The sequence below is a fragment of the Scardinius erythrophthalmus genome (genome assembly GCF_964197995.2).
Source record: "Scardinius erythrophthalmus genome assembly, chromosome: 1".
Lineage (NCBI taxonomy): Eukaryota > Metazoa > Chordata > Actinopteri > Cypriniformes > Leuciscidae > Scardinius > Scardinius erythrophthalmus.
Window position 1 is genome coordinate 49758879 of NC_138221.1, and position 13225 is coordinate 49772103.

Sequence of the window (13225 nt, forward strand, 5' to 3'; positions counted from 1 at the left end):
CGTTGCTGAAGGGGGCGTCGCCACGTCGAGCATTTCCATGGTGAACATGTTTGGTTGCTATGTAATTATGATCTATTTGTATGAGAGCCTGCACCTGAAGTGGGTCTGACTGCTGCTCATATGATTGGCCATGCATACGTGTCTTTTTATGTGTAAGAATCAACAGCATGGAAGTTAGCTTTAATTTCACATTTGCATTACAAGAGAAGGAAAATTGTGTTTGTAGGCCTGGATTTGGAGTGTGGCATTTGCATGTGCTTGCTATCTGCGCACGATTGTGCATAGCTCTGTTTTTGTGTGCCAGGACGAACGAATTGTGCTAGTGGATTATTTCACTGTTGTTCAAATAAATCGACGAATTCCACCTCTAATCATAAGATTCTGTCCGACTCCGCCCATTTCTGTGGAAATAAGGCTGAACGACACAAAGCTGCCACCAGCTGCCTCGCTTTCTCTCCTGCAATTATCTCTAGGCCGACATGTAGACGTACAGCCCCGTCTTTACCACCGTAACTACAACAATCAGCATCTCACGGACCTTTGAAATGCTCCTTCCTGACCTATCAGCTGGGCTTTAAAGCTGCATCACCATGGAAACATAAAAGCCAGTAGAGTCAAAATCACATATTAACTGCAGATGGACACAATGAGGTCTAAGGATATGAATTACATGGAGATGCCTGTCAGACCTCAGCTGACAACATGATGATTGTTGATTATGTTTTAAAAGCCATTTGCATGTCATGTATATATGAATTTGTCAATGACACCAATTTGATGCGTCTTTTAGCACTGGCAAAGAATTTCTACACATGTATTACTAATATTAGGAAAAAATGTTAGGTTACCAAAAAAAATCAACACACAGCATTTATATAATATTGTGTGTTAATTTTTAAACATGAATAGCATTACATGATTGAGCCAAGTTGGACATGTTCCTGGATCAACATATTTTGTTGGTCCTGACCTGAAGCAACATTGCTATCCTAATCATATCCCATATCCCTTTTATATTTTAGTTCATTATCACATTTGGAGACTGTGGAGTCAAAAAGTTTGGAATCCCCAGCTCAAACCAACCCTTGAAATTCCAGAGGGAAATGATTGGCTGATAGTTTAGTTCTCTTGGTTATTTCGGTCCAGACCAAAAAAGACAATGATACACTCAGTACTGGTTTGCTTAGCATTTACACTGTCATTTTTAAAACTGAACCTAAAAATAAAATAAAAATGATGGTATATTTTGCAAACATACAAAACAATGCTGTGTGTTGGTCTAAACAAGCTCATTGAACAGTATGTGCATACATATTAGAGCTGCATGATTAATCGTTAAAAGATCGCGATCTCGATTCAACCACCCACACAATCCTATCCCTATAAGACAGCGATTCGGCTAAGTCTATTAAACCTTCACCATTCAAATCTGGGTTGGTTGAGAGCAGTTGTCATATATAGGGGTATGAAACAGCTTCACAGTCGTTTTAACCCCACAGTATCATTATTTCTGTAACAGTAATTCAAAAAAGTACTGGGATAAAAGTTTATAGTTCGAATAAAAACACTGATGTCTACGGTAGCGACCAACAAAGAACAAATCAGCTTTTGAAAGTAACTTGACGCTTCAAATAAAGATTGTATCAATTACATCGTTACACCAGTAGGTGGCAACAAGTGACTGTTAAAAAATGTATGTCATTAAATCATTCATTTGTTTTGTTCAAAAATGCTGATTCATCCATTAAGGTGAGACATGGCAGGCAAAAACATCGGGGGGTTTTTAACTGGTCAATTTTGTGATAAATAACATTCAATAACATGTCTTCTTTCAGACTTGTGGTGAAAAAAAAGTCCAAAATACACATTTAGGTCTTTGTTTTACTACACTTTGTCTATTTGCGTCTGTAGATTTCTCCTAAATTCAACAAAAGTTGTCTGTCTGCACCCTGTCATCACATAAACCGTTGGAAAGCTCTCTCTCTCCTGTACAATGTTGTCGGCTCCAAATATGGACATTTCTTTTTTTATCAGAAACCAATGGTGAAAGTACAATGGGGCATTTAACTCTAAAAGTGAAATCTCATTGGCTGATGTCAATTTCCAATTACATGGGACCGTTTGTGTGTGTGTTTTTACTGTTTTTTACTAGGGTTCTGTTCAGTTGAAGGCCATAAATGCTGTGTTTTATAAGTTTTGATGTGTTTTAGGTGGTTTGTATTGTTGTTGCTAATGATTTGATAAGATATTGTGTCTGTAAATAGTTGTTTCCACTAAAAAAGTATGAATTTTTACAATACAAATCTTTAAAGGCCGTTTTCTCAAAATGTTTTTTTTCTCATACTCTGAGCCAGAAATCTCCACTTCAGCAGCACTTACATACACCAAACTTTCCAGTTGTATTCCTATTTATATTCTTAAGGTTTTTACAGAGGGGTTTGTTCATATATCATTCAGATTCTGATTTATGCAACATTTTATACCTAAAAACAGGGCGAAAATGGATTTTTTATGGCTGTTGACAGTTTTTACTGATTAATGGGAGTGATAAAAAGAGATATCCAAAATCCCCTCTGTAAAAACCTTTTGTAAAAGACTCTAATATGTCAACAAAATGAAACAAGAATTTTGAATCTGACCAGGGTCTCATATATGCAAATTAGTGCATATTTAATGAGATAATACCTTATTTGCATATTTAAACATAAATGTTCTAAAAACTTGTAATACAAAAGATATTTATCTTAATGTCAGTAATCAACTGGGGAAGTTTCATGCTGATATCTATTAGTTAAATTTTTTCCTATTCACCTGGGGTGTCTCCCCTTAATAAAAAAGTGAAGTCTTCATAAGTGAGTCAGATTTTTTTTTTTTATAATTCAAATTAATTAAATATTAATTTGCAGCAATTAACATTTTGTCAGAATCTTTAGTCATTTACATGTTATTTTGTTTAGTTGTCTCTACAGAATCGTGAGCGAGTCCTCTATTCTAAACAACACAATTGTGATTCTCAGGTTATCCAGGATCGTGCAGCTCTAATACATATGATGGTATTTTTACCAGCTCATGAACTCATGAAGAGAAAAGAGTTAAAAACAGCACCAGGAATATCTCCGTTCATATTTCAGTCAAACCTCACCACAGTTTATTTGAAAGCAGACCAAGACCCTCTGAAAAAGGTTCGGATGGCAGCGTTAACACTTATTCAAATGAACCTCACTAACAGTGCAATCACCCCAGAGATAGTTTTAATCGGACCAAAAGTGCCAAGTATGAACACATTAAAATCTGATTGTTGATAGCAATGTTGTCCTACTTGAATAAATCATACACAAGAACATACACAACGTGATTCACCCCAGCAGGATATGTTCCCAGATAAACATCATCTGCTGGCTCCGGAAAAACCAATCAGTACTATCCTCAAAATCAGAGGGCACTGATTGGTTTGAAAGTAAGCATTTCAAGGACTAATAAAAGGATGTTGATCCAAGAACATACCCTATTTGGGAGGATAATGTTAAGTTAGAAGCTCCAGTCTTTGAGCTCCGATTATGACAGGAACACCAGAGAAAGACACACATATCATACCTGTGTTGCTGTTGTTTATGTGTTTGAGTCTTTTCTGGTGTGTTTTGCCATTGTAGTGTATCTGTGCTTGTGCTGCGGAGTTCAGCTGAATGTTGCACACTTCACAGAGCGTGTACGACCTGTGTTTGCGCTCCCGCTTCGGACGAGGGTTTATAGGTGGGGAGTCCTGTCTGGTAAACTCCACCCCGTCAGAGGATACACCCTCATGCCCAGTCTGTTCAGTCAGTCTATTCGATCCGTCTTCAACAGGACTAAATGGACGCTTCATTCCTAAAGAGAGAATAAAAGTTTAAAGTTCTTTCATCTGAAATATTTTAGGCATCTGAATGGCCAAGTCAAGCAGTGGCAGGAGTGTTCTGCAGTGTGACATGCAATGCTCCATCTGAAACTATTTTAAATCACAGTTTTCCTATTGTGTATTAATATTAAAACATGAAAAATTTGCACTTTGAACAAATTTTTTGTTACATCGAAGGAGTATTATAAACTGATGTGATGAAACATTACAAATAGTGAAAGAATTTGTGCTGCTTAATATTTTTTTTGTAAACCATGGCACATTTTTTCAGGATTCTTTGATGAATAGAAAGTAAAAAAACAGCATTTATTTATTTATTGTAGCATTATACATGTCTTAACTGTCCATTTTGATCAGTTTTATGCTTCCTTGCTGAATTAAAGTATTCATTTCTCTCAAGAAAACAAAAAAAACCCATTGACCCCAAACTCTTGAATGATAATGCATATTATTTACAACCTATTCTTTTCACATTATTGACAACCTCTGGGGATTAAAGCAGTGTTTCTGACCTCCACTAGGGGGAGATGTTCATCAACAATGTTCAGAAAGTTTGGGAATCCTGCATGTTTGTTACAGTCATACATTTTATATGAAACTTTCATCAATGCTCAATTTTTATTTGCTTCTTCATTAAAGAACATTTCTTTACATGGAGCATATCATTTAGTGCACTACTAGCCTACTATAGCAAACTCCATCTCTGGACTTGTCTATCAAACACACTTTTTGACACTATTTTCACTTAGTATGATTTATAACCTTTTTTTCTCATGATGGGGACCAAAAATGTCCCAACAAGGACAAGGATTTCGGATATTGCCATCTTTGTGGGGACATTTTGTTCCCATGACGTAGGGTATACCTGAACCGTACACACACAGGCCCCATTGATCCTGCGCCTCCTTCTCCAAACACCACTCCCTGCCCACAGAGCACAAACACACATCTGTCTTTGCTGCCCAAACACACTGTAAACCCACCCCTCCCAACTCACAACACTCCAACTATGAATGGTCAAACATGGCAAGCAAAACAGAATGCAAAAATAAGTTAAATAGTCAAACAAAACACTATTTAATCAACATACTGGTTCAGATTGATTCTACAAGGATTTTGTTTTTAGAACAGGGTGATAAACTGTAACCAGGCAGTTTCATGACGATATTCCTCAGAAACTGCTGTCCCATTAATGACGGTACCATTGATACTGTCAGCCATTTAAAGCTACAATATGTAATTTTTTTCGCCGCCAGGGGTCGCTAATCTTTTACAATAACAAAGGCGTAGATTGATGACGCAGTGATAAGCAGATACATGGAACTTGCCGTCATGCTGATGGATCTAATAATGTTTATGGATGAGTGAATACATTCATGTTTTTTTAAATGACTGTGGTATGAAGCAGGGTGCGATTGCTAATCCGAGTCCCGCGGATATAAAGCAATGAGGACATTTCATTCTACCGAACTAGCCGCAAGTGCTGAATTACTACTCACACAGGTCAGTTTATTAGACGAATTAAACTTGTGAGCTTGTGTTTCACTTGGTCTACACTATCACACTGCATTTGAGTGTGTTATTATAAAAAGTTATAATGTTATTCTATGTGTTAGTTTGTTGGCTGTATGAGACTAGCAGTAAGCTAGATCAACATTAGAGTAACATACTGATCATATTCTAACATTTCATCATGTTGAGCTATATAACATGTACGTTTGCTCACCTGTCTAATAAAGTACATGCAAGAGCGGCGTCTCTGACAAGACGAAGTTTGCCGCGAAGCTCTCAGCATCTCGAAAACGGCACGCCGATATTGATCCTCGTTTGTCTTTTGTCCCAAAATCTGCTTGCCATGATCCATAATGTTGGAACCAAACAACAACAGCGGAAACAAGGTATAATGCGGATATTACTGTACGTCATTGACAGGCGACAAATTACAAGGGACTGAATTCACAAAATTCCTGGAAACATTTAGGATAATTTAAGTACATAATTGAAAGAAATATAACACTGTGCAAGTGGTTTTTGGATATTTTGATACAAAATTCTTACATATTGTACCTTTAATCTCTTTACTCCAGAGCTCCACAATAATGATGGCAGGGGTCAGTGTGAGAGAGTTTATTTTTAGGGTTAAAAATCAAATGTATAATTTTTGTGGGGGTTTAGTTAAAATGTTGGCAGGGATAGTAAAAATAAATAAATAAATACAGGCCCGTCCAAACCAACAGGACAAAATCATTATTGTTGAGCCCTGTCACTGTTGGTCATGCTGACATCATGGAACATTTGAGATTCATTGAGCTCCTATTTGTCTTAGTTAAACATCTGAAAAGAGCCCTGAGGTCACCCTGTCGTCTCGACACACAGCTGAAGGAGTGGCAGTGGATCAAGGACAGGGCTGTTAGCGATGTTAGCGACCTTCTGTGCTGTCCTGCGGGTGTCTTGTTTCATGTCTTCTATCCACGTCTCCCCATGAGACAACATCAATCAGTGCGCAGATATCCTGCTGAAAGTCACTCGTATAGGGACATATGTGTATTTCTGTCACTCTTGCTCACACACGCAAACAAACAAATACACAAAGAGCAGGGCAGATTGTTCAGAGCTCCAAAAATACTCAACTGCAACATGACATGCTCAACTTCTGAATAGAGCGCCCTCCACAGGTCAAGTAAATATAGCAGTCCTTCAGTTACTGATCGGATCAATCAGAGTAAATGGAGTAAAAAAAATAGGCAGAGTAAAACTAAATATTTTTTTAAAATAATTATAATATATTATTATTATCACATAGATTTGATTAAATATACAATTAATACATTTCATTTGTACAGGCACCACCACAAAAATATTATTTTAATGTGTGTAAATTGTGTAATGTGTGTAAATTGTGTAATATGTGAGTAAATAAAAGTAAAAATGGAAAATAATAGACCAGAAATATGACAAAAATGTTTAAATGTATATATATATATATATATACATATATATATACACACATATACATATATATACATACATACATACATACATACACACACACACACACACACACACACACACACACACACACACACACACACACACACACACACACACACACACACACACACACACACACATACACACACCACATGTGGGTGCACAAATTTGAATTTGCTATTCTGATTCCACTTGTCACTCCAAACTCTGAAAGGTTTGTCTGATTTCAGCAGTAAACACCACTTTCATTCCAGCCAAATCAAAGGTAAGTGGTCATAAGTGGTGAAAGTGAAGATAAAATCAGCTCTGGAATGCCACAGTAATATTTACTATCAGACACAATAAAAATGTGCCAGTAAAAATACAACGTCTGCCAACAGTTTTAAACTCAATCTAGCAAATGGAAGCTACGGTAGTTGTGTGCGTAACATTATTAGCCACTGGCGTTGTATGTTCAGATGAATCTGTAATAGGCTGGCTGAGCTGGAGTGATGAGTCTTCTGTTGTTTTTCCTCTAAAGTGATGCTGTCTGGTTTGGAGACACAGCCCTGTGGAACACGATGAGTTGTGTGAACGGCTGACTGCATGCTCTCTCCCTAATAAGTTTGCTGAGGGCCGCTGGCATTACCAGTGGAGCTGGGTGTGTTTGTTCAGGCCATGCTATGTGTGCGCGTGTAATGTGTGTGTGTTCAACTCAGTTGGGACAAGAAGAAATTTCATAGCTTTGTAACATCTGCTGTCTGTTTCATAACGTCAATTTAATCCATGTTAAATGACTTTCTGTATCATATGAGGTGTGTGTGTATTGCTGTGTATACAGCCTCTGAATTATCCTTATTAGGGGGGCTTTTCCCATCTCATACTGAAATAAGGGTCAAATACATAAGAGTGGCCACGCTTAAGAAAAGGAAAAGTCTTTAAAAAACTATTTTCAAGAGAGGTTTAATTTTTCTTAGAACTTTTTAGTTCTTTTTTTATCAAGGATGCATTAAATTGATCAAAAGGGACACTAAAGACATTTATAATGTTACAAAAGATTTCGATTTCAAATAAATGCTGTTCTTTTTAACTTTCAAAAACATAAAATCTACTGAAAAAGTGAAAAAACATAATCACGATCTGTACATCACTGTACGCATGTATTGGATATATTTTACATGAATACAAAACTGGTGTCTTGTAATTGGCACATATGCAATTATTAAAAATGTATTTCATTAGTAAGCAGATAATGTAACTAATTCAATTTGAATTTGTATTGATAAACAGTTATTACATTTTAAAGAGCAGGCATGATCCAGTGACACTGCCAGTTCTGATTATGCTAACAGATGCTGTATAGACTATGGAGGTTCGTGAAGAGCACGATCTGTCCAGGTCTCCTGTCTTTGAGCTGTACAACACTACAGAACATAATTATAAATTCAGAATTATGCAAGTGAAGTCAAATAATAGCGGATAGCAAACTCACAGTGAAAGAGGCGGCCGGCTGATGGTATGCATTAGCATAACTCAACATCAACCTGCACAGCCTCTTATCTCTCTCTCTTTTGCTCGCTGACAGTGCCATATTTTCCAGTGGGGGAAGAGATTGGGCTGTGCTTTATGTGTCTCGGTGATAAGTGAGTGTCCGTGAGATCAGGGAGAGGACGTCTGGGGACTGCTGAGCATTATGAACAACAGATCACTGGGGAAAATGATGCAGAAAACTCAGTAGAGAGGTCAATTAACCTGCAAGAAATAAACTAGGATAGAAAAACGGTTATTCATCTCAAGAGAATGCGGCGGAAGGCACGATGCTAGTGAACTGGTATCAATGAGGCCTCTTTTTACTGATAATGACTCTGAAGTAATCTTAAAACCTACAAAGCAGGAATATGAGTATCTGTGGAAATCTGTTACGGTGTCTTTAGGTATCGTCTATCGTACTCAACCATAACAATAGAAAAACGACAGGCATGAATCGATTCTCTTGAATAACCACTTAAGTTGCTTTGCTCCGTTAACTAAGTGTAAAACCATCAATATTCACTGGTTTTTATGATATATTTTATGCTATAATGAATTTTCTGTCACCAAGTCGAGTGCACGTTTCTTTCGTTACAAAGGTTGCTAAAAGGCACAATGCTTTATGCGATTCTGGCACTCTTTCAAACACCCACACACAATCACCTAATGCTACACACACACACACACACACACACACACACACACACACACACACACACACACACACACACACACACTTAGCAGGTCAATCAGCCCCCTGACACCTGAGGTTGATGTACTGCATCATCAAATAAATGTGTGAGCATGTGTGTAAACTAGCTCCAGTCAAAATATATGAGGAACAAACACTCACACATTCAGCAGGCTGTTTTACCAAATGCATGAAGAAAATTCAGATGGAGGAGGAGAATGAGATATGACAATATTCTCTTATTCATGCAGTGCACCCACCCACAACCATGTACATTGCAGACATTTTGAAAGCAGGTCATTAAAGGGGTCATATAATGCCATTTTTGTACAAGCTAATATGATTCTTTAGGGTCTAAATTAAAAGTTTGTAATATACTTTAATTAAAAATTCTCATTAGTATTGTAAGAAAACACTAATTTTACCTGGTCAAAAACAGCTCTGTTTTCAGCACGCCGTTTCAGTGCATGTGTCTTTAAATGATAATGAGCTTTGCTCACCCCGCCCCTCTGTTCTGTGGGTACACCGTATTAGACATTCTCTGACCGTATCTAACACAATAACCACGTGTTATTCGTTATAAACGTGGGATTATGAATTATATTGAGAACGTCGTACATAGAAAACATGCCATAATGTACCCTGAGTGTAAACCTTAGACGCATTCATCGTGAAGCCTGCAGCAAGGTTTGCAAATTTCGCAAAGATTAATATAAATACTAATATAAAGGTTAATAAAACATTACACTCACATCTTCTGGAGGTTCAGCAGGAACACGTTGGTACCGATCCGTTTTTTCTCGTTTGTGAAGCTGTCTGGTGTGAAATGATTCGCGCAAACATGAAAGCACAGATGATCGTGGGGAATCCCTGTGAGGGAATCCCCGCGTCAATCCTTTGGGCATATCGCTTCAAAAACAAAACTCAGCCACTGCTTCTTCAACGGCTCGGATTTAGGAACATCCAAATGACTGCTGTGTTCCTTATTACATCTAAGAACAGAACACCACAATCGCTTAGACGCCATTCTACTCCAGCATATCAACAATGGCGGACTGCTATGACGACGGCTGTCACAGCTTGCTCAGGGCGGGTCTTGTGTTGAAACACGGCTGTCAATCACAATAGCGGGAGGGGCGTACGATCTTATGACGTCACAATATCGAACGGCTTGATTTCAGAGATGGTCAAACATATAAGGAGATTAAAACAAAACCACTGGATGGATTTTTATCATGATAGGATGGTTGTGTACAGGCACTGCCAACAGACATTTCAGTGCAATCAACTTGTAAAAGTGCATGTACCATTATATGACCCCTTTAACAGAAAAAAACATAAAAACCATCATTACACAGCCATTAACAAATTATTCTAGCTTTCTGAGCTGTGAGGAGCAAAAAGAACAGCGTTGTTTTGAAACTGATGCATGACGTCAGGTAGGGATGTCATGTCACGATACCAAAATTCCAGTAGACGGTACCGATACCATTGAAATTTTATGGTTCTCGGTACCAATTTCGGTAGCACAGCAAAATCTGTTGGAACAATTTTTCTATTTTATTTAACTATTTGAAAAAAATATTAAATTCAATTCAATGACTTTATTTATGATGGTAATTATGAGTAAATAATACATATAAGCATTAAAGGCTACATGATGTTTAAACGTATATAAAATCCCATGGAGACATAGCTAAATCTACTGTACAGTAGCCTAATTATTTCTGTCAATTTCTTCAAGTTAAACCGAACTTTTATTTTGACGGGTTGCCGTGAAGACCTTTGAGTTTCTGTGTGTGTGTGATATGACAATAGTTTTTTTCTAAAATTAAACGGTAAAATGCTCATGAAGTGACTCTCAGAGTTAGCCTGGGAAAACCCAGACAAATTTCTGGCAAATTTAGATTTGCTCTGCAAGTATAGAGCATCACAGTCCCGCCCACAGCCGGTGCCGGAAGTAAGAATTCAATACAATTTCTCCATTGACAGTTGGGGTATAAGCCATAAAAACGTAACCATACATGGTAGACTTAGAACCAGCTACGGCTGTACTAAGCGATTGTATATGCTCATATAAACGGCAAAGGTTCATGGGGCACTAACCTTGTTTTGAGATAAATGCCTTTTATTCGCGATGTCTTGGATAAGTACTTCATTACCCACAATCCTGAACAATCCCACAATCCCACAGTGATGCATCTGATTGGTGGAACTCGTGGAACTGTCTGGTTAAACCCCGCGAAGGTCCGTGAAGACTGAAGATCATTAATAAAAAAACAAAAACTAAAAAAAAACCTGTGTTGCGTTTTTGCACGGTAGACTTATCAGTGCAATCATGATCTCCTTGGCTGCCATGATGGCTTTTTTCAAGGAGGAAAACAAAAGTGTTCAAAGGGGTGAAAACCACTTCAAATCGGGTCATGTAGTTGAGTGTAGCGTGTCCGAGGGTCAGCTTGTGGGTTTTGTAAGGGCCAGCATGAGGGACAAGACCTACAAAGTTGTGGTGAGTTTTGCAGGGAGGTTGGTAACGTTAGTTAGCATTATCGTTCACTTTAGCTAGGCTACTGTAGCCTTCATATGGTATGAGTCATATCAAGCATTTTATGATGCCACTGTCAAAACAATATTTAGCCTAGGCATACCTCTTTATGCATTTACTGAACATTTGTGTAATAATTCATGGCAAGTTAATAAACTGAATATGATTGTGGTCCAAGAGCAATGATAAATATAAAATTCAATACACAATACCTATATAAAACACTATTATTTACACGATTACTACTGAAAGAACTGCTATTAACTGCACATTCACTATATAAAATTGACTGGAGGAAAAAGTTTGCGTGGCCGTCGTCAGATTTGGAAGTCGCTCAAAAGGCTCTTTCGCGGTTGTGGCTTCAGTCGACTTCAGTGAGGCGCGGTGGTTTATGGGATGAGTAGTTCCTTCGCTCGGAAATGAAAATATGTACACAGTCTTGTACCTTTGACTTTTTTGGGATTTTCTCTTAGTTTTTTCACTCGAAATGATATGTTGTATGCTTATGAGTTCAGCCGTAGCTGGTTATCCTCAGACATGCTCTAAAGCTCTTTAGATATGGATTTTTCCAAAACGTCAATGGGAGAAATTAATGGGAAATTTACTTCCGGCACCTAAGCTCTCTCGGGCTGTGGGCGGGACTGTGATGCTCTATTCTGGCAAAGAGCCCATTCAAGTCGATTTCTAATTCGTCCAAATCGAGGCACCAATCAGAAACGTTGAGGCGGGCTTTACACGATGACGATCGCTCTGATTGGTTTTAGGTCTATCCAATTGCGCCCAGAGGCATTTAAGTGACGTCCGTTGGTGAAGCGCACCAACTTTTAAATGCATTATTATATTCAAATTGCAAATACATGAGGACAGTCTCCATGAAAGACCCACTGGCAGATGAACGTGCTACTACATTTCTCTCTGAGACGGTAGGAAATTAAATTAGATTTAATAGAGGATTTTAACTGTGACAAGATGATTGACAGGGCAGTTTACGTGACAGGATGCACGCGACAGATCCGTCCGATAAATATGACGAAGTAGTATGTCCCAAAGCTTGCCTACTTTTTTGCTACACATTCAAAAGTAAATACCTTTTTCTCACAAAAAGAATACATACTTTTATGGCGTAGTGTAACTTTGGCGAATTGGGACGCAGCATATGGCTTTACACGATGACAATCGCTCTGATTGGTTTTAGGTCTGAGGCATTTGAGCGACGTCCGTTGGTGACGCCCCTTTGGAAATGAGTTATTAATGAAGCTTTGCCAGACCATAACTCAGTTACTACTGAGAATGGTCTGGTTTTAACCAGGCTATCTCAGAGTGGCTCTGGAGATGAATTTCATCATGTCATCATATTGTGAGGCAGCAGAGACTGAAAACAGCGCAGTCACTCGTGCTTCAGTGTGTATGTGTGGTAAATGAAACCGCGCGTCTGCGCCATTCATTCACACAGAGACAAGCAGAACATGCAGGGTTATTATTTAAATAGTCTTTTTGAAGTTTAATATACACAGACACTATATATATCGTGGTATATATCGGCTATACAGACAGTGCTCCAAGTAAAAAAGTTAGTCTGGAGACCCGCGCTGCCTATTAG

The 13225-nt window shown here is 38.1% G+C and overlaps 1 protein-coding gene across 1 annotated transcript in view; it reads right to left on the minus strand.

Annotated features, from left to right (window-relative positions):
- znf385c (zinc finger protein 385C) overlaps positions 1-13225 on the minus strand; it is a gene marked incomplete at both ends in the record, with an annotated part of 101494 nt that overhangs the window by 64883 nt on the left and 23386 nt on the right. The window contains one exon of the mRNA XM_081384555.1: positions 3595-3864. Within this exon, the coding sequence (XP_081240681.1) occupies positions 3595-3864 (270 nt within the window). The remainder of the gene's footprint in view (positions 1-3594; positions 3865-13225) is intronic.